Here is a 23,551-nt window from a genome sequence, read left to right on the forward strand (position 1 = left end):
CACAATTAAAATTAGTAATTATGTGTACTATAGTATTTACCTGTGATCTGTTATATTTATGCAAAGCTGATTTGCATTATTAAATATAAACAGCAATTGTTAGAGAGTTGGACGTGTAATTGAAAGGTTGCAGGTTCAATTCCCAATCCTGGCAGGAATTAAAAATGGGGGAGTGAATCAACTACACTCTCCATCTATGATATCCAGCTGAGGTCCCCCTGAGCAAGGATCATAATCCCTAATTTTTCCCCCGGGTGCTGGAAGAAAAAGCGGTCCACTGCTCCAGGTGTATGCCAGGGTGTGAGTGCACTTGGATGGGTCAAAAGCAAGAACCAATTTCGAGTATGGGTAACAATGCTTATTTTCCTTCATATATACATTCTAATCTGTATAAATTATCAGACATCCCCTAAAATGTAGTGCATCTAAAATGGGCAAAGTTAACGTTACACAATCCTATTGAAGATAAAGAGATCAATAAAATATTATCGACTGCTTTTCAGCCTCACTGACACCATAATATGGCACCAACAGTATGACTCAACACAAGAAAAATATAGTCCATGTTAGTTGATAAACCTGCACAAACACCAATAATCTGAATGGATCTGGATTCTAGATGTGTTACTTGAGCTCTGCCTGAAGATATGTGGGAAGTGTTGAATAAACTCACCGCTGCTGTAGGCATACGGAGACTCAGCAGATCCGTCTTGAAGGCTATCCAGGATCTCTCCTTTGCCCACGTCGCTGTCTCCAACCAGGAGGAACTTGAGCAGGTAGTCGTAGCTCTTCACAGGGCTTCCCTGGGTGCCCATGACTGCTCACATCAGAGAGCAAAAGACAGGAGACAACTGTGTGTGTCCCTCTCTGATGCCAAAGGTGGACCCTGATTCCTTCAAAGCCCCTGTGTCTGGTCTATCTTTAAATGAGTGTAAGACCAAATCAAACCATTTCCCACCCTTCCAGTTCAAATCCGGGAACGCAGACTTGTTTAAAGTGTGTGTATATGTAGAGTCTGTAAAACGTCCAGCTGTGTTCACTCTTCCAAGCTCAATGTTGTAAAACAATATGAATCATAGGGTGTATAAATACGTCAACGGATTGCGAACAGCTAAATCTGGGTTGTTTACATTGCTTCAAACAACCTTACATCATCCTTACCGACTGAAAGCTAAAATAACACGCGTAAAACCAATTACAGAAACATTCATGGCGAGTTATTGCTATAGCAGAAAAGCAATTGAGCTATCGAGCTAGTGCATTGTTAGCATAAAGCCTGCCAAGCTGTCAGCACAAAGAAAATATTTCATTACATTTTTATAAAGTCTACATTTTTATCGGCTATGACAATCTTATCAATATGAATGTGTATTTGTATTAGTAAAACTAATTAAAACGCGTTCAATGTGGTTCGCTGTTTAGCTGAATTAACACAGCATCGGCTAACGCTACTAGCTAGTTACAAGCATAGCGAGTCAACAACAAGCGCACAACATTGATTTTACACCATAACTCCAGAGTTCAGCATAAACCCGTCACGAACACAATATATCCCCACTGGAATGACAGAAAATAAACTTTATCAGACGAAAGGGAAAAGGATATCCACAGTTAGCTTAAGCAGCCGATGCTAACGCTTCTGGTGGAAATCATGGCTCCTTTTCTGTTTTGCTGTGAATAACAAAGATTCATGCAAGTTGACCCAGCTCGTCGCGGGATCTCTGCGCGTTATCAGGCGGTTTGTTTCGGGCGAGGTGAAGAAGGCAGGTTATTAAACGACAATCCGTCCAGCTGGATATGATTGCATGCGCTGTAAATTCTGTCGGATATCCAAATATGTCCCATGATCTCTCGCACAGGAGAGATCACACACACTGTCACGCTGAGCTTTCACCTCTGCGTACTGCTGCGCTCTGACTGGACCTCCCCCAACACACGCGCGCGCGCACACATGCACACGCGTCTCAAAACACGAAGTAACTACTATGGGTCTATTCTACGTACAAATATTAACACGAACATTAAAAACTTAAACAGAGTAAAAACTAAAAGTAAAAATCAAAATAGGACGCCAATGTTAAATATATTGATATATTTACAAAATAGCCTAACATTGAAGACTGAATTTAAATAAAGGTAATGTAAAGTTATAAAAATAGAAAAGCCAAACGAGAGATGAAAATATTCAATCAATACTTTTACCATAATATTTAATCATTTTATATAGGCTGGACGATATTGGAAAATCTGACATTGCAATATTTTGTTTTTCTGCAATGCATATTGCTACACTGAGTATAATTTCACCAGATGAAATGAACGGCTCTATTTGGAAATAATTCATAATTTTAGATTGATTGGGGTGATTTTTGTAGTTTTGTGCACCTGCACGAAATATAATAAACCAAATCACTAGCATCGAAAAAATACAGTGAAGCAGAGATGCAAATGAAATGCACAGAATTTTGTCTAGAAGTATTCAGGCAAAATAATAAACAAAGGTAAAATATCAATGTATAGTCTACATCACATAAATATCTTTCTTAAAGTTACAACCCAGATAGCAAAACTCATGTGGCTCAAATCCGGCCCACATACCACATGGAATGATGGAACTTTGGTAGTACGCTCCTGTTTGCCAGATCTGGTCCACAATTAAGCCATAGCAATACCACATATCAGCCAGAATTCAACCAAATGAACCAGAACTGACCCTATCCCTGACCACAGTTTGCTCTTATTTTGGTACAGATCCGACCCACATAGCCAGAGTTTACTATGCCGAAAATTTGCCAGAAGTGGCCCACATATGTCATAAGATAACTGGGCCTCATTTATAATATCACATCTGAGCCACTTTAGGCTCACAACCACATTAACCAAAGCTTACTGTGCGAAATATTTGCCAAAAGTGGCCCACACATGTCTTCAGTTAACTGGGCCACATTTGCACCTACACATGTGAGTGACTTTGGTTTAGATCCAGATCACTCTGAAATGACTATGCCACATTATTGCCAACTGTGGCCCACATTTGTCCTCTGTCATTTGGGCGAAATCAGTCTGGGTCACATCAGGTTCACATTACATTTTGCAGCCATAAGTCCTAAATCTTTGCCTTAATGGCCTGTATATGAATTGAAATCTTTGGCCCCCTTTTGCCATTGTACAGGTGGGCCACTTCAGCCTCATGCTCGTTTTGTCTGAGCCAAAAGAAGACCACCAGTGCTGCATAACTACCATAAGTGACCCATATTTGTATGCTATCTGGGAAGCTTAATAATTTTTTGCCTAAATGTTTTGAACTGGTTTGAAATGCTCACAGGCCTCAAAAACAAATGATAAACATGTTGGCTAACTTGAGTTAAATTTTGCAATGAATCCACAAATCACATCTGTTTTCAACTGTTGGTAATCCCAACACAACATTGCAGATGGGCTCATTGTGATATTGATGCTAAAACGATATATTGTGCAGCCTTTATTTTATATATAATTATCATAAAGCAGTAAGGCCAAAAAATATGGATTGAATATATGGATATATATATATAGAGCTCCCATGTTTATTTTTTCCCCAATTTCTGTTTATTTGAGAGAAGATTTTTTTTCCCAACACATTTCTAAACATAATAGTTTTAATAACTCATTTCTAATAACTGATTTATTTTATCTTTGCCATGATGACTACATAATATTTTACTGGATATTTTCTGGACACTTCTATACAGCTTAAAGTGACTTTTAAAGGCTTAACTAGGTTAATTAGGTTAACTAGACAGGTTAGGGTAATTAGGCAAGTTATTGTATAACGATGGTTTGTTCTGTAGACTATCGAAAAATATATAGCTTAAAGGGGCTAATAATTTTGACCTTAAAATGTTTTTTTAAAAATTAAAAACTGCTTTTATTCTAGCTGAAATAAAACAATTAAGACTTTCTCCAGAAGAAAAAATATTATCAGACATACTGTGAAAATTTTGTTGCTCTGTTAAACATTATTTGGGAAATATTTAAAAAAGAAAAAAAAAATTGAAAAGGGGGCTAATAATTCTCACTTCAACTGTATATGCATATATACGTATATATTTTTTTAAATAGCTAAATATAGAAACACAAACAAAACATAGTCAATACATTATGACACACCCATTCATACAATGCACAGCATAATTCCTCTGCCACATCTCTGAATTTATTTGAACTCATTTGAAGGCAGGTGATGTTGACGTCTAACAATCTTGCTTTCATAGTTATGTAACTGCTTAGGCTCAGGGGTAGTTCGTACTAATTCGGTTTATTTTGTCTGTCTGTTGTTAGAAATGTAGTTTTAAAAACACTTGAGTTCATTCTGTCATTCTGCCAAAACGGTGTGGCTTGCTTTCCCTTCTGTTGAACACAAAAGATGATGTTAGTTTGAATGAAATTCGTCAGACCTTAGAAAATATGTTAAAATGGAAGTTTTGGGATGAGCTATTTCCCTTAAAGTGATACATAACTCCAAAATGAACATTTACTGACCTTTTACTCATGCTAAACCTTTACGGGTTCCTGTTCTTTTTCTACTGTCAAACTTAAAAGAAGATATTTAAAGAATGTTGGTAACCATGTGTTCTCCTTTCATACCATGGACGTCAGTGGCTACTGGTTTCCAGCATTCTCCAAAATATCTTTATTTTGTATTCAACAGGAAAAAGAAACAAGTTTGGAACAAATGGATGGAGAGTAAATGATCAGAGATTTCATCTTTGGGTGAAATATATGCCTTTAAATATTCACTGAAATGTAAATGTGAAAAATCTGGATTGTATTCACCTTCTGTTAGCAGAACTGTTATTACAGGTTGCTGCTGGTGTGACAGATGCAGGAGGGTTAATGTGCTGGGGAAAAGCCAGAGGTCTCTCCACATCCAGGGAATCATCAAAGGAGGATAATCCCCCTCCCCCCAAATAGATTAAAATGCAAATTGCTGTATGAAGTCTTTGTGTCTGCCCATCCAGATTACAGCTACACGAGGGTCTCGAGGGAGACAAGGGGACATCTGGACCCTGCATCAAGTTCTATCAGTCATTAAAAAACATAAATGCTTACAGCTCATACATTTATACAGAATAATATATTATACAGAACATATATTCTGCTAAAACAAGATTTGAGAGAGCTGTTTAGAATACATTTCTATCTATCTATCTATCTATCTATCTATCTATCTATCTATCTATCTATCTATCTATCTATCTATCTATCTATCTATCTATCTATCTATCTATCTATCTATCTATCTATCTATCTATCTATCTATCTATCTATCTATCTATCTATCAGTCCGTCCATCTATCTGTCCATTCATCTATCCATCCATCCACCCACCCGTCTGTCTGTATGTCTGTCCGTCCGTCAATCCATCCATCTATACATCATTCTGTCCTTCCATCCATCAATCTGTCCAATCAATCAATCAATCCATCCATCATCCATCCATCCATCCATCTATCTGTCCATCCTTCCATTTATCAGTCCGTCCATCTATCTATCTGTCCGTCTGTCCATCCATCTATCTATCCATTCGTCCATCTATCCATCCTTCCATTTATCAGTCCAGCCATCCGTCCGTCCAGCTATTCATCCATCTATCTGTCCATTCATTTATCCATCTATCCATCCACCCACAGACGGACAAACAGACAGAAAGGTGCTGTCTGTTTGTCCGTCCGTCCGTCCGTCCGTCCGTCCGTCCGTCTATCTATCTATCTATCTATCGATCGATCTATCGATCGATCTATCGATCGATCTATCTATCTATCTGTCCTCCTATCAGTCCGTCCATCTACCTGTCCATTCATCTATCCATCCATCCACCCACCCTGTCCATCCATCCATCCATCCATCCATCCATCCATCCATACACCATATTATCGTTATATTTTCAAGGGCAATGCTATGTTGACACACAGATGCGCATGTTATATCTGCCAATATTTTATTACAGCCTATACTATTAGGTTGAGTATTAACATAAATTTATTTACGCTCCACCTTCAGCATGCAAGTATATTAAAGATGGCAACATTGCGAAAATGTGCAAACAACATTTAAAGGGATAGTTCAGCCAAACAAGAACATTTACTCAGCTAATACTCACCCTCAAGTGGTTCTGTATGGGTTTCCTTTTCTGCTAAACATAAAAGAAGGTAACTTGAAAAATGTTAGAAAACCTGTAACCATTGATTTCCATAGCAGGAAAAACAAATACTATGGAAGAAATTGGCTAAAGGTTAAAAAAAAAAACTTAATTTGTGTTCAACAGGAAAAGAAACTCAAACAGGTTTGTGTAATTTAAAGAAGAGTAACTGACAGAACTGTCAATTGTGGGTGAACTATCCCTTTAAGACTAAGGGACTAAGGGATTTTCATTATTATTGTCTGCTTGCCAATGACATTTATTTGCACTGCGGAAAAGAAAAAAGAGAGATAAACACAAACTGAAAAATGTTTTTGTTCAGTTAAAACAGAAAAGTTTTCCTTTGGGGACATAATTTGAAGTTGGAAAAAGGTAATTAATATAATATTTTCCAGAATACTGCAATACATTTAAAAAACAAAATAATGATGTATTGTGACACAAGTATCATGATAATATTGTATTGTGAGGGCTCTATTCTAATATCTTCTATCTAGTCTAATCAATGTTGTGCACATTTTTCAGTTTTCACCTACATATCTTTGTGTCAGATATACACAAGAGCTTCATGTCCTCAACACAAACACGAAGGTGAATCCCCAGACGTCAATGAACAATCAGTTGCCAGGCCTGTCACTGTAGTGTTGTTTAAGGAGTCCAGTCTGAGCACATTCTTCACAGGCTGTTCCACCAAACAAAAGATCCAAGACCAGTTATACACACTGAACAGCAGTTGTTTACAGCGTCAACATTCATCACCTAAAAGCGATCTAAGATCCAGAGATACTGTATGTGTACAAATGGATTAAATAAACTTTATTCGGGGGTTCAAAGATTAAAATCAACAGCACAAAAATGTTTCCATCTGCATTTATACACATTTTATTAACTCATATCAATATTAACTGCTACAAAAACACAATTTGGCAAGGTTAATACAAGTAGTTCATGGGTAAATAATTTAATTTAAAAATGTAACTATACTCAACTAACTGAGAGCCAGTTCACATTGGTCAGGTAGATTAGACTCATATAAATGTATACAATTTTATGGTACCACTTTAAACAACATAATTCACTCCCTTTCTATCTACCTAGCCTATCAGGAGAGGCTGAAACTAACAAAGTTGACAGTTTTACTTCCAGTTCAAATAAATCTAATAAAAAGGTAGTGATACAGCGATCAGTATTAACTATCAATGTTACAAGTAGCACATGGCACATCTTCAAATGTTATACAAAAGTAGAAATAGACTTAAAATAAATACAAAAATAATCACAGTTTCAATCACAGAAATAGTGATTCAGTGTTGGTCTAATTATTTCCATAATCTGTATTTTTATAAAAGAAAAACTATTAAGACTATTTTGGAAGTGAGTGAAGTTTGACTAACAGAGCATGGTTCCCCAATGTGCACATGTCTGGCTATGTTAGTCTAGGATAGTGTTGTCCATTCCTGAAAGAGTTTAGCTCCAACCCCAAACAAAAAAGGCAGCTGTGTTGGCACAAGTTTGAGCTAAACTCCAGAACCAGAATTGAACACCCATTGTACCTCAAAGTTAGTCTGTCTTGTCAGTCTTCTGCTTCCAGGGGTAAATAAGTTCTCCTACAAATAGTTTCTTGCACAATGCGGCCCATGAATCCTTAGGGTAACAGCTATAGGTGGGCGTCCGGTAGCGCTGTAGTACAGAGCTGCACTTCAATGGGTTGATCTGAGGGTGGAGAAAAGAAATGTTTTTTTTTCTGTCGTTCAGGTTTGCTCATCTGGAACATAACTCATTATCAAAACTCATAGCTAAGCAAAGCATGTCCAGTGTTTGTACGGATTATGAATTCAACCAAACAATAAGCCTTATATAACCCATCCCAGAAAATCAACAGGTCAAACCCAAACCGCAAATGAAACTCAATTATAAGTCAACCGCAAGATGTTAAACTGTTCTCCCAATAATAAACCTACCTCCATCATCAGGTGAAGCGGAGATCCTGACTCCTCACAAAGCACATTGAATTTGACGCCCTCTAGAATACAAATACATAATATTTATTGTTATTATTTATCTGTTTAGGATATATCTTTTCATATTATGATTCTAATGTCTAATCATTAAATTGTTAACCCTTTAACAAGCATCGTAACCACCTGCTCAACCTTCAATCTATAGCCCATCATTATTATTTGAATTGCTTATTACCATTTATCAGAGTTGTGTCAGTATATTATTCAATGCAAGGCAAAACACCGTTTTTCAAGGAGTGCACCTTAAAGGGTTAAAATTACTCCAATTATATCAAATGTCTTGAGAATGAAGTATTCTTTGTTCTTTTAAAGAGTATATTTGCATTATTGTGCTATTACACACTGTATAAAATACAGGGTTCCACACAGTTGCTTTATGTTACTCCAACACAAATCGATTAAAATAACCTAATCATTTTCACAAATCTAAGTGATTGAACATAAAACAATTAAGTTAACCCCAAACAACTTTAAAAATTGTGTTGTCTCAACTCATTTTAAATAAGTAGTTTGAACAAGAAGCAAAAGTAATTTTTGAGTGTATTCACATTGTTGAAGTCAGAACTATTAGCCCCTCCATTTATTTTTTCCCCCAATTTCTGTTTAACGGAGAGAAGATTTTTTCAACACATTTCTAAACATAATAGTTTTAATAACTCATGTCTAATAATTGATTTATTTTATCTTTGCCATGATGACAGTAAATAATATTTTACTAGATATTTTTCAAGACACTTCTACACAGCTTAAAGTGACATTTAAAGGCTTAAGTAGGTTAATAAGGTTAACTAGGCAGGTTAGGGTAATGAGGTAAGTTATTGTATAAGGACGGTTTATTCTATATATAAATATATATGTAGTTTTTTACAGTCGTATTTGCTGAATAATAAAAGAAAAACTTGACGATGGTGTTATCATAATGTACTGTAATGTATTTATTATTTAATGCCATGTCAGCAACCAAGACTATTTTCATGGCAAGAACATTTCAATAATAAATATACAATTAAAAACAACAGACAAATGAATGCATAACATAAATAAGATTTTTAGTGTTAATACATGATAAAAATTCTAAAGATTTTTCCTGGTGTCACTTTGTTAAAAATGTTTCATTTTATGAGTTCATTTCATAAAAAAAGCCTGAAATTTTTTGTAATTTGATGCAAAGATATAATACATGCATAAATACATATAAATGTTCATACATTTAAAAAAAATCAAAATATTAAAAACTTTTAAGGATAAAAGAAGCTGAGAACCGTTAAATGCGTCATAACAGTCTTGTGAAAAGGGTCTTTTGGTAATACTGGCATTCTATATTGAGTTTCATAAAATGGCCCCGAAATGACCATAATACTATTTACCGCAATACATTTTGGTGCAAATTATTGCACAACAAAAATGTCAAAACTTTCATGACAAGCTCAAAGACAATTTATTTAGTGTTTTAATTAACAGATCAGCTATGTAAACAAATAATAAGGGTAAAGGTCAGATATTCACAACAGGACATGGACGTTCATACTTTCATCTTTAAAATCAGTTGTTAGATTAAAAAAGTCAACGATTATATCAAAGAATGTATGCTTTTCTTCAGTATGCTGCAGTAAGGCTCACCTGCCAGTCTGTATGGTCTGCAGATGCGCAGGCCGATGGCAAACAGGGGGAAAGAGTTGATGAAGTCGACACTGAGGTGAATCACACCTTGAAACAGAACTACCACCAGCCGCAGCTACAAGCACACAGAAAAACGCATTACAAAATCACCAACCCAGATGGAGCTACATACAGTATAGCTCTATAGTTACATACAGTAAATATAGAGCATACAGTTACATACAGTATAGCAGTATAGCTCTTTTTTATCTAAAGATGTGAATTAAGACTTATGTTAAAAACTGAAACATTGCATAAAACATTAGTGAATAAAGCCAATAATTTCCATCCAATGAGTCTTGATAAACTGGCTCCAAATATCTAAAAGAAAAAAGGAATTTGCTGAGATAGCAGGTGGCACATTGTTTTTTTTCCATTTATCATAAATTAACTGTGCCTTAGAAGATTAAGACTAAATGCAATGAATGAGTGGTAGCTTTTGGAGGTGCAAGACACTCTTCTGGGAGAGTTCTGGGAGGTAATAATACTGAACCACTTTGATGACAGATTTTGGCTGAGACATCATTGAATGACCAAAACAACATTTCAGATGTTTAACAACGCGGTTGATTTGCTGATTTGTCCAATAATGCCATCCCATTGTGTCAATTTGTGTCAGATCACATGATAGTAGTTGATGACATGATGACAATGACATGTAGTTCATGTGCAATTTTTGTTATCAGATAAAAGATTATCCTACTCCGTTGTGCACACAAGGATTTTAATGTGCATTTACAAAATGTATGTACTTCTTTGTGTCTTTATTAAGCATTTTTATGGGAGAGTTCAAAATGAAAAGCAGGATGATGGAAACAAGGTAATGGTGCTTCTTGATTAATGGTTAATATTAAATGGATTGTTTATCCAAAAAAGAAATTTGCATCTTCACCCACACCACCTCATGCCTGCATGCCTGAGTGCCTTGCATGAACTATTTTCCTAGGTTATTGATTAAAGCAAATAATATTGTAAATAATGCTCAATTTCTTGCACAGACTGAACATTTCACTTTATTAGACCTTAGGATACCATCAGGAGCCACAGAAATGAAATTGGCTTGGTTTGTATTTGATGACTATCGACTACTATTATATGAATCACCAAAAACCCCATATTCAGCTAAATCTTTAATATTCTGCCGTAGAAAAAAAGTCACCTGCATTTTCAATGGCCTGAGGATGTGTAAATTAACTGTAAATTTTCTTTTTTGGGTGAACTATCCCTTAAAGACATCAAACACCCAATATCCACCACCAGTTTTCTCTGCTATATGCTATTTTGCATGATTTAAAAGCATATCAAGACCTATGGCTTAGACATAGACCAAAAAATCAGTAGGTTTATATCAACATGGTAAAAAGTACTGCTCAAACGTTTGTGATCAAGAGGATTTGTGCCAATCAATGAATATTAGAGCACAAAAAGACTCTCAGCACTTTACACATGCTCGTGTTTTCAGCAACTGTATGAGGACATGAACTTCATCTCCAGAACTGACAGTCACTTAACCAGCATTTTACCATTATATTTGAGTAGACTGTTGTCCCAGCATGCCATGTAAAGTGCAAAAAACATCATTAAAAACTAGCTTTACCAACACAAAAATTACATTTATACAAACAATTATAAAACATTACTGACTACAACATTTTAATCAGTAGTGTGTATAGGACTAGCACAATATTATTAAGAGTTAAAACATGCTAACCCTTATAAAAACTAGGCTTAATAACATATGAGCTAGTGTATGATTATCTTAATGGTCGCATTCAAAAGCACTGAATTGATGGTCTGAGTAACAGAAAATGTCAGAGAGCTGCATAAAATGGTCCAATAGCTCTGGTGGAATGGAGAGGAGATTGAAGCTTATGTTGGAGTGACTCACCAGGGTAAAGACCAGGTAATAGAGGGCAGTGGTGGGCAGCAGGAACAGCAGAATTGTAAAAAGCAAAGTGCCTATGAACAGCTGCAAAGAAAAGAGATCGGTTGAGTTCTGTAAGGAATGAGCTAAATGGCTAATAGATGAATAAATCACTCTGAGATTTACCTGGTCCAGGTCATATGAGCATGAGTCCACCCTCTGCCTCAATACATTCCATTTCTTTCCCCTGAATAGCCGCCACAGTGAGGAGAGACCGTAGATCTTTAGACAGTACAGCCTGACAAGACAGAAGAACAAACACTTCACAAATAAAGAAACCTCAATGCGGTACTCAAAAAAATGTAATAATGTCAAAGGTAAAATGAAAATGTTACCCAGGATCACAAAACCTTGTAGGAATATTCAATTAATTTCAATCCATGTTTATTTCGATAGCGCTTTTACAATATAGATTGTGTCAAAGCAGCTTAACATAGAAGTTCCAGTAAATTAAAACTGTGTCAGCTCAGTTTTCAGAGTTGAAGTTCAGTTCAGTTCAGTGTGGTTTAATTTTCACTGCTGAAAGTCCAAACACTGAAGAGAAAATCCATCAATGGGCAGCTCCACAAGTCCCAAACCAAGCAAGCCAGTGGCGAGGAACAAACTTCACCAATTGATGAAAGTGAAGGAAAGGAAAATTTCGAGAGAAACCCGACTTAGTTAGGCATGACCACTTATACATCTGACCCATACGAAATACAATTGACCCATATAAAAAATACATAGTATGGGTCAAATTTATTTCAAAACACATCAGTATACTACAAAGATCTTGTTTCATGTAGACTATTATAAATGTCCTACCATAAACATATCTAAACTATTTTTGATGAGTTAAATGCATTGAAATTTTAACTCCAATATATTTTAACTCTCACATTTCAGGTTTCAAAATAGTTGCATTTCAGCCAAATATTGTCAAATCCTACCAAACTAAACATCAATGTAAAATTATTTTAGTCAGCTTTTTATGTGTCTTAATTTCAAAAAGCTGATACTTGGTTTTGAGACCCAGGGTCTAGTTTTGTTTCTATATTATTCAATCAAAAATATTTTGTTTTAGGGGAAAACTAAGTATATAGTAATTAAAAAAAAAATTGGATAATTAAAAAACTTATGTCAAGGGAGTCCAGACCAATCACGCGAAAACAGTGAGCATGGCCAACCTGTGACTTCACTCAAGATTGACCAATAGAATAAGGTCTTTCATCCCGGAGGGAAGATACCGCCCACTGAGCTGCAGAGTTCAAAACTTTTCAATTCGCAACTAAAGATTTTAGATCCACAAAAAAATTATAGAAGAGAAAGCAATAATAAATGAGTGCACAATGAAAAATGTGGTGGTAACTGCATAAAATGGCAATAGTTTAATTTTTGCAGTGTAAATTTTTTTTTTTCCATCAATGACATTTTTATAATTATGTTTTTTATTAATCAATAATTTTTTTTTTACATTGTACCTAATTTTGGTCAAAAACTTCATATGTTTGTTTGAATAATAAAAGACACAAAAATAACCTTAGCATACATGGGTTCAAAACTTTTCAACACGCAAGCAAAACAATTCAACACGCAAGCAAAGATTCTAGATGTGCAATAAATGACAGCAGAACAGAGAGCAAAATGAATGTGTGCAAGGAAAATTGTGGTAACTGCATAATAGGACAATAGTTTATTTTGTACAATCCAAAATATTTTATTATCATTGACACAAGTTTAATGAAACAATTTTTTTTATTTGCAATCTATAATTTTTAATTACTATGTACTTAATATTTCCCAAAAACTAAATATTTTTCTATTAATAATAAAGAAACACAAATAACTCCATAACGGTCAGAAGTAAAGACTCAGAACTCTAAATACAGTTGCAATCAGACTTATTAAACGGACTTTGAATTTTTTTTCTTTTTTAAATATTTCCCAAATGATGTTTAACAGAGCAAGGAAATTTTCACAGTATGTCTGATAATATTTTTTTCTTCTGGAGAAAGTCTTATTTGTTTTATTTCGGCTAGAATAAAAGCAGCTTTTAATTTTTTAAAACCATTTTAAGGTCAAAATGATTAGCTCCTTTAAGCTAAATTCTTTTTCGATAGTCTACAGAACACACCATTGTTATCCAATATCTTGCCTAGTTACCCTAACCTGCCTAGTTAACCGAATTAACCTAGTTTTAAATGTCCCTTTAAGCTGTATAGAAGTGTCTTAAAAATATCTAGTCAAATATTATTTACTGTCATCATGGCAAAGATAAAATAAACCAGTTATTACAAATGAGTTATTAAAATTATGTTTAGAAATGTGTTTTAAAAAAGAACCAGGGGGGTAACAGTTCAGGGGGGTTAATAATTCTGATTGCAATTGTATAATGTAAGCAACTGCTTAGATCTCAGAAAAAACCTTAAAAGAAAACTACAAACAGAAAATTGTGTCAAGGCTGATGTCTTTTCTTTTTCTTTCATGAAACACAAAATCCCATTTCTCCTCTATTTTCTGTGAAGCTCTACTTAAACATTGCACACTTTGACGTTCAGTTCTCTTTCTAAGAGGACCAATTACAAAAGTTGATACTGCCCTCTACTGGAAATTCACAAAAAGTGTAAAAACATTACAGATACAATGGGGTATATGCACTCAGACATTTAATTTTCAGTAAGCAAGCTCAAGCGCTTCAGGTGAACTGTGAGGCCATTACAAAATCGCGTTTAAGATCTGGTTTCTTTAAAAATCAATAATCTTCACTACCTGTTTGATATATGATAAAAAGTGGGTCTCAGACTGGACAAGAAGCACTGCATTAAATTCCATTGTTCTACGCCCTGTCTTTAAAACCTGGACATTTATTTTACCATTTGGAATGTCTGTGCTTGTCTGTGGCTTCTGACAGTGCTCGTGTTTAAACATTCATCTTGTTTTAGGCCTGAGCAACTAAATTAATGCTTTAGTCTATTCAACTGATTATATTTTAATTACATTACAACATTGATACTGTAAAAGAAATGGTATGAAATTTAAAATAATTATGTTAACCTTTCACTGGAAGCTTATCAGTGGCTGAAAAACTAGCTGTCATAAAGCCTATTGGCTGCAGCTGAAATCGCATACTGTACATGCACAAAAAATATGTCATATGCAATCATACTTGTTTTTGAGAGGAAAACCTGCTGTTACAAATTTATCTAAATGCTATTTTGGTAACACTTTATTTTGATGGTCCATTTGAGTATTAGCAGACTGTCTGCTTAATATCTGTTGAAATGCTTTTTCAACAGACATTTAACTGACTATAAGAAACTTTGCAAATACATGTCAACTTACACTAACCATAACCTAACAGTTTACTTATAATCTAATGAGAATTAGTTGGCATGTAGATGCAATTTAACTTAAATTCAACAAACTGACCGTCAAAATAAAGTGTGACTGCTCTTTTTAATAGTGTATATGGCATCAAGTTGTTCACTAACACTACTCAGCATCCGTATATAAAATTTGTTTTTTTCTTACCACTAAATAAAGACTAAAAGGAACTTGGAGTATTCTGGACCTTCATGAGTCCTCTAAATACAGCCTTACTACTCTGTTCACACACTTTTTTTTTTCATCAGCTATAAAGCATGTGATTTTGTATGCAGTTAGAAAACTTAATATAGAAAAAATAAATAAATCTCACCGTGCCCCATACACATAAAAACAGTAGATGTGGAAAGTCAGAAGGGCCACAATGTCGGACAGGATGGAGAGCGCAAAAGTCAGTCCCAAGCAGGCTGAGAGTCCAACGTACCACAAGATCCTCTCAATGAAAGGAGACATCAGGTGGATGTAACCTGCTCACACAAATCATATCCATGAGATTGTAGGATAAGCCTGAAACGTCAAGGGAATGCTTTAAATTAGGCTGTACATACTGATCCACAGATGAATGTGGTAAAGAAAGAACCTCCCCAGCACTTGATCGAGAGCCTTGTTCATCTTCAGTCCAGCAGGAGCTCCCATCAGCCATTCTAACAGCTGCTGGAGCTCTTTGGCCACATGCTAAAACACAATGCAATTGTTTCAAATCATTATGCATGTATATTTATTTTAATATGAAAACTGTTCCAAAGTGTAACTAATATTTTTTCTAATTTTATTTCCAGACTGGACTAATGGGTTTAGAAATAGCTTTGCAAACATGTTATTATGTTATTTGTAGTATTATTTTCTACTTTATTTTTTGATCAAATGAATTAAAAATGAATAAAATGAAAAGTCAAAGATAGGCCTGTCACCATATCTATTTTTGTTGTACGATATATTGCACCAAAATATATTGTAATAACGGATATTATTGTCATTTTATGCCACTCATTATATAATGCCACAATGACAATATAATATCATCACAATGCAAGTACACTCTTCCAAAGAACAAATAATATTTTATTCTTAAGAATATTTAATTTAATTATAGTCAGTTTAACAATTAAATAATTAGGCATTGGAATCAGAATGTGAAAACACATATCCTAAATAAATTATAATAAATGTTAACAAAAAAAGTGCAAGGTAAAAAGTAACAGAGGATGCGATATCTAATACCTGATCTATTTTCAGTGTTCAGGCACCCACATGAAAATATACTACAGTAATTCATAGTAAATAATATAGCGTTCTTTTAACCATACTAACATTGGCACTTCTAATAGAGATAGAGTTGTTGCAAAATCAGCTAAAATGTTGCTAGAATTGGTTTTTATGTATCAAATCAAATCAAATCAGGCCTTTATTTGTCACATACACTTTCGTATAGTGAAACTGAACCCCCCCACCCCCCACCCCCAGGTCACAGGAGGTAGCATTTAGAATAAGGAAGTAAGATACATTTCAGGAGAGGGAGGCGAAAAAAACTCCCTCTCATCTTGCTCTTGCATTAGGGCAATAGGCGTTGTTGGGAAATATATATTGCGTCACCAAAAATGATTGAGGTCATGTCCATGTGTTGTGCAATAAATCGATATATTGATTATTGTGACAGGCCTAGTCTAAGAGACTTAAATAAAAAATGTCAATCTTAAACTTTTTAAATGAAATATATTGTCATACTTACATCAGCCACAGGTACCAGAGTATTAGCTAATTTGCTGATACGATTCTCCCTGTACAGCCATGAGATGAGCAGCAAACCAAGAGCTATGTCCACAAGGAAAGACACAAAAATGTTTGCCTTTCTGTAGAGAAGTAAAAAAAGAGAGATTTAGGAGATAAATTTGGATTGAATAATCTAATTTAAAAAGTTAAACATTCAAGTAATTAATAGCATGCTTTTTTAAAAATGATTTCTAATATTGCAATTCATTTTGAAATAATAATTTGAAGCATAAGTAAAAAGAAAAATCCAAACATTATGATCAAAATGTCTCATTACAAGAATAAATTTTACAATAGCATTTACAATACAAATTGTCATGATAAATAAGTCTCTTGAAATATCAGGAAATTCTGCCTTTTTATTAATGCAAGATTAATTATCTTGACTATCCATGAGTACTTAAAATTATCTTAATGAGAATTTCTAACAATAATCATTACTTACACATGTTATGAAATTTACTTACTTCACAAGGTATTTTGAGTCTTAAAACTGTTTTTAAAAAAGGGGTTAAGAATCTGCATGATATTGGAAAAATCAGACATTGCGATATTTTGTTCTTCTGCGATATCTGTTGGGATATACTGCATCTATACAATTTCACCAAAGACTGAATAGCCCTATTTGAAAAAAATTTATGGTGACATTATATTTTAAGGTTCAATTCTATGACTTTTGTCTCCATAAACTCCTATTCTTTGCTCCTTATTAATAGTTATTAATGTAGATTAGGTATTTGGTAGGACTAGAGATGTAGAATAAGATCATGTTAAATATATAGTTTATAAGTACTAATAAGCAGCCAATATGTCAATAACATGCATGCTAATAAGCAAATAGTTAATAGTCAGAATTGGTCCCTAAAGTGTTACCAAATGTATTCATTTTGATTGATTGGGATGATTCAGTAAAAGAGAGAATAATGCAAAAAAAAAAAAAAAAGTAATAAACAAATTACAAGCATAGACAAATACAACAAAGCAAAAATACAAGTGAAATAAACACTGCATGCTTTAGTTAATGCAAAAAATTACACTGCAAAGTCTTTACTGTATAAATAATTCATTATAATTATTCTTTATCAAACTTCTAATTGGTAAAAATGTCTTGTGCCTGAATACTTAAATGTCTCTCAGGACTTAAAAACATGCAAATTATAAAATGTCACTCTATTGTAGTTAAACTCTGCAGTGATTCCATAAGTTTCATGTTCTGAACTGTAACCCTTGCTCAACTATAATCCCAACTCAACATTGCATATCTATGCGATGTGACTATTGCGCATACACACATTGTGATATCGATGCTGAAACTATATATTGTGCAGCCCGAACAAAAATACACATTTTTAAAAATCATATGAAACAAAGCCCAAAGCAAAAGTCAATGCTAATGCTTTTTTCTTTTTTGTTATCAAATGAACACTCCTTTTATGTGATTGACCCCTACCTAGGGCCAGACAGAATCCGCAGACATTTTTTGCTATTTATGCACAGAATTTTGTAAAAGATTCACTTATTTGATAAACAAAGCAAGTCTCTCATAAAATATATCTACTAAAAGACAGAAAATATTCATTTACAACCTGTATTGCAAATAAATCATATGAACATTAGTCAATAATATTACTGAAATTAATAAAAAAACTGAATAAATATAAATGTACACACATTTGCACAAGTAAATAAATAGACTCAATGATGGGTAAAAAATCTGCGGATCACAGACTCTGTGTGCACCCTCCATACCTCATGAAATCCATGTGTGTATCAGCTTTTTTAGGGGAGAAAACGGTCTTGAAATGAACGGCCCTGTAACCCGACTGAACACACGTGGACAGCTTGCTTGTAATGAACTTCACAGGAGGTAAATTTAAAATCCTGTCAAACAAGAAAGGATGTGATTGACACATTTTCTCTTTGCATTTTCTATACTGATAACAGACAGAAGATGGTCCACATGAACTCACCTGAAGCTACAAAACCAAAGCCACAGAGAAAGCAACCACGTGAGGCAGATGCACACCGGCACAGATGCTTGTTTCAGAAGCTCTGCAATAATACTAGCCTCCCTGCCTTCAGACTGCCAGTGGGTGAGTTTCATCGGCCCGTCGTCGTATTTATCCAGGAAAAACAGAGGCTGACTTTGAGCAACTGTTTGGAAGACCAAGCGCAGCTCTGACGGCTCGATATCAGACTTTTGTTCAGCCTCTTGCACAGGATGAAGTTGCGACAGCATCACCTTCCTTTGGTCATAATGAACGAGGATGATCTTATCTTCTTCACTGCCATCTACATCACTCTTCTGCTCTTTGTCCTGTAGAAGCATCCCATTGTTTTGAACCACCCGACACGTAAAGCCTCTTTTGCCAATCTCACGGCTCAACTGCAACCAACATTTCTGAGGAAAGATGGTGCTCAGGTCTTTTAGGAAGCTGTCCAGTCCTTCCTGACCTTCTTTTGGCATACTCCAGGAACCCAGGACGGCGAGATCCACTTGAGTCTGGCTCTGGATCTCACTCAAGTACTTTTTCACCTGTCCGGGGATAAATGGATAGTGAACGACAGCTAGTATCACAGCAGAATTGTGTCCTGGGATCCAGCGCCCGACCAGCAGGCCACTATCAGCAGTGTTGCAGCATTGGGGGAAGAAGATCTTCAGCACCATGTCTGTGTGCTATAAAGTCCACCAACAGCGAAATATACAGTCCTGTGTGGGCACAAACGCATTATTTAAAGGCTAGAAACAAGAATACAAAAAGCACCACATGTATTATACATTATAGCGCTTATTTTGAGTAGTCAAAAATAAATTAATAAACAAACGTGTAGTATGTTAGCAGCATACACACATCTAACGAGGATAGCTGTACAGTTGTGCCCTTCAAATCGGTCATTTCTATGGAAACCACACGCTCCAGGCAAAACTCTCATCGATTTTATTCACGGCACTACCATGGACAAATGCAAGGACGTGCTATTATATGCTGTAATTGTTAATTAAATGTTTAAAAAGTTACCTTGTTGATTTTGAAGGTCGAGGAATTCTGAGAAGTTGTTCTGTAGGCGGTGACGATTAAATTAACTTTACTAAATGAGTTAATCAGCGCTGGCATGCTCTCAAAAATAACGCGAAATCATAGGAAGATAGTTTTAGATATGCTACTAAATAATCCAGCACGGACTCCTTTTAAACTAACTTGAAACCAGTTTTTCATTGGATTAGACGGACCGTAACATTCATATTGTTTATAGTCCGTCGTTAAAATTCCGCCGGGTGAACTAAACTGATATTTTCTGTTCCGACCCAAAAGGTTCGTGAGTTTTGCATGACATTTTTTTCCGCCAGAAATGTATTTTCCCATTGAATGGTCCCATTCATCTATCTTTATATTGATTAAAAAGATCAGATGTGCAACAGTAGCCATATTTAAATACATTTAATTTTGCATCATGTATAGAAAGTGCTCCTTTAAATTTACATTTTCTTCTTTTTGGTTTTAATACTGCAGATTAAATATTGGATAAAGAAATAACTAATATACTGTCATACACATGGAAGACGAAACCTGCAAAAACTATAAATAAATAAATATGCAAATAAATAAAATAATTAATTAATAAATCCACAAATTCCTGCATAAATAAAACAATAAATAAATGAATTATATATATATATATATATATATATATATATATATATATATATATATATATATATATATATATATATATATATATATATATATAAAAAACACAAATTCCTGCATAAATAAATAAATAAATATTGTGCGGGCAGATTATTAACTAAATAAATTACACAGATGTTTGGTGGAATAGGAAAATGCTAAACTGAAAGTAGATTTTCCCCCTTTCACACTGCTTTATTAATTATTTATATTTTTATTTATGCAGAAAATTGTAGATTTATTTATACATTTGCATAAATGAAACAATAAATAAATAAATATGCAAATAAGCGTATTTATTTTTTGTTTAATTTATGCAGAAATTTGTGCATTTATTTATTTATTTCCATATTTATATTTTTATTGTTTTATTTATGCAGATATTTGTGTATGCATTTAATTTTTTATTTTTTTATTTTGCGTATTTATTTATTTATTTATTGTTTTTGCAGGTTTCATCCTCCATACATACATTCCCAGGTGATTGAAAATGTAATAGACTACAAACATTTTGTATCAGCCAACAGAATTTCTATAACGTTATGTTTAAATATGCAAATTATGTATGATTTGAATTAAATGTGTGCTAATTTGCAAAAGGAAGATTGAAAAATTGTTTATTTCTTCCAAAACATTATTCAAAGTTAAAAAAGTAGTAGAATAATATTAATATATTGGATAATGAATTCTACAGAAACAAACATGCAACGAAAGGAACACTTAAAAACAGGATATATTTTGGATGTTTTCTTAACATTAACTGAAACAGCATTTAAAAGAGTGCTTTTTGCATTAAAAATATTATACAATAATATTTTTGATCATAAATCACTTAGCAGAATTAGGACTGCATGACATGAGCTATATAACCTAAAAGCGTAGAAGAGTCTACTTACATGAACCTCTGATCAGCGAATGTGTCTAAATGAGACTTTTCCTAAATGAAACGTTAGCTATCTTACCATTCAAGACAATGGGGCCCCACAAAACCAGCTTTTCTTTCATGATAACAGCTTCTCACATGATAACACTTACATTTAGGAGGGAACTGATGGTAGAAACAAAGAAGAACAAAGGCTGTTTTTTTTTATTACATAAATGCTAATTTCCCCATTTAAAATAATCAATTTAATCATAATGTTTATTTTGAATGTAGTTGGGACACAAAAACAAACAACAAAAATAACTTCATATAGGCAGGTATAAGATTTGTTGGTTAATCATATTTGCCAAATGAAATAAGCATCTTCTTATTCTTGCAAGATTAAAATATTAATAAACAATTAATAAATTAAAATAAAACATCTCCATTCGGTATTCTTCGACATATTTGGATCAATGACCTGAATTTAAGATGTGAAAAATAGTTTGCCTCCCAGAAGATGGCGCTAATGTCGCATTAATATAACCTCGAATTTTAAAGTGATGAAATGTAGCATATTTTGAAGGTTGGACTGGTATTAAATTATAATATCAGAATCACTATACAGACTTGCAAAAGCTTCGACCTCAGAGTCATTAGGATGTCTCTTTGTGTTTTAATGCCTAAACTTCAAAGTTTTTACACAATAAAAATTGAGGTAAATTAAATACAAGTTAGATATCAAATTCAGCTCGATACAAATAAAATAAGTATTATTTAACCGTTAATATAGCTTTACTAATGGAGCGTCAAACCAAAAACGTAATTCAGCATTATATTTTCTTACTTTTGAAGGACACATAAGATATTTTGAGGAATGCTGGTATCAAACATGGGTTTGGTTCCCAATAAAGTTGTATGGCAATAATAATAATAATAATAATAATAATAATAATAATAATAATAATAGAAAATAATAATGATGACATGGTTGCTCAGTGGTTAGCACTGTCACCTCACAGCAACAAGGTCGCTGGTTCGAGTCCTGGCTGGGTCAGTTGGCATGTGTGGAGTTCTACCCGTGTTGGTGTGGGTTTCCTCCGGGTGCTCCGGTTTCCCCCACAGTCCAAACACATGCGTTGTTGGGGAATTGATTAACTAAATTGGCCGTAGTGTATGTGTGTGAATGAGTGTGTATGGGTGTTTCCCAGAACTGGGTTGCAGCTGGAAGGAAATCCGCTGTGTGAAACATATGCTGGATAAGTTGGCGGCTTATTCCGCTGTGGTGACCCCTGATAAATAAAAAGACTAAGACGAAAGAAAACGAATGAATGAATAAAAAAATAAAAAATAAAAGCAAGTATTAATTAACTGTTAAAATAGCTTTTCTAACGGATAGTCAATCCATAAATGTAAATTCAGCATTTTTTTTTTACTTTTGAAGGACTTAAAACAAGATATTCCAAATGATATTGTATGACCATAATAATAATAATAATAATAATAATAATAATAATAATAAAGTATTTATGCACATATTGGATACGCTACTATTAGCTTAAACAAAGCCTATTCAATCAAAATGCCTGGTTCACCATTATGCAACAGTCACCTCTGCCCTGTTTACAATGAACAGTGCTTACAGAAAAGGTGGCGTTTTCATGTAAAGACACTGCTGGGCGAGTCACGTGATAAGGAAAGCCAACAAGAAATCTAGGGATTTTTTTGTGTGTGTCTGTGATGAATGATCCACACATTTCACAATAATTCAACGACTTTACGCAGAACACGTTTGTTTTTGTTGTTATTATTTGGTCGTGAGACGGTTTCGTTTTATTTAGGTCACACACAAAAAACTTTTACTACATAAACGTATATTTATGTTTAATGGGGTTTGTCGCTACATGTAAATCATAGGTGTCAAACTCAATTCCTGGAGGGCTGCAGCTCTGCACAGTTTTGCTCCAACCCTTATCAAACACAGCTGATCCAACTAATCAAGGTGTTCAAGACAACTAGAGACTATTAAATCATCTGTGTTTGATTAGGGTTGGAGCAAAACTGTGCAGAGCTGCGGCCCTC

At 34.3% G+C, this 23,551-nt stretch overlaps 2 protein-coding genes across 2 annotated transcripts in view; both read right to left on the reverse strand.

The window, feature by feature from the left end:
• The window catches only part of rab40c (RAB40c, member RAS oncogene family), a 28,960-nt gene extending 27,048 nt beyond the window's left edge, over positions 1-1,912 (reverse strand). Inside the window, exon 1 of the mRNA XM_056453512.1 lies at positions 674-1,912. Within this exon, the coding sequence (XP_056309487.1) occupies positions 674-815 (142 nt within the window). The 5' untranslated portion in view covers positions 816-1,912. The remainder of the gene's footprint in view (positions 1-673) is intronic.
• A 5,070-nt stretch (positions 1,913-6,982) lies between these two features.
• pigq (phosphatidylinositol glycan anchor biosynthesis, class Q) lies at positions 6,983-20,180 on the reverse strand. The gene is made up of 11 exons (XM_056453513.1): positions 19,939-20,180; positions 18,889-19,628; positions 18,668-18,799; positions 16,878-16,998; positions 15,697-15,823; positions 15,462-15,615; positions 11,912-12,023; positions 11,750-11,830; positions 9,823-9,937; positions 8,143-8,204; positions 6,983-7,894 (listed from the first exon to the last, which is right to left on the reverse strand). The coding sequence occupies exons 2-11, from the start codon at positions 19,584-19,586 to the stop codon at positions 7,742-7,744; spliced, it is 1,755 nt and encodes a 584-aa protein (XP_056309488.1). The 5' UTR covers positions 19,587-19,628; positions 19,939-20,180; the 3' UTR covers positions 6,983-7,741.
• Positions 20,181-23,551: the final 3,371 nt, after the last annotated feature.

Source organism: Danio aesculapii, chromosome 3 (genome assembly GCF_903798145.1).
Source record: "Danio aesculapii chromosome 3, fDanAes4.1, whole genome shotgun sequence".
In the NCBI taxonomy this organism is placed as follows: Eukaryota; Metazoa; Chordata; class Actinopteri; order Cypriniformes; family Danionidae; genus Danio; species Danio aesculapii.

Bases quoted from the DNA above. Each gene is read 5' to 3' on its own strand.
- pigq (XM_056453513.1), bottom strand. From the start codon at position 19,586: ATGGTGCTGAAGATCTTCTTCCCCCAATGCTGCAACACTGCTGATAGT. The intron at 18,800-18,888 runs GTGAGTTCATGT...CTTGTTTGACAG, and splicing joins CTTTGGTTTTGTAGCTTCAG to GATTTTAAATTTACCTCCTG. The intron at 12,024-15,461 runs GTGAGATTTATT...CTGTCTTGTCAG, and splicing joins TTTTATGTGTATGGGGCACG to GCTGTACTGTCTAAAGATCT.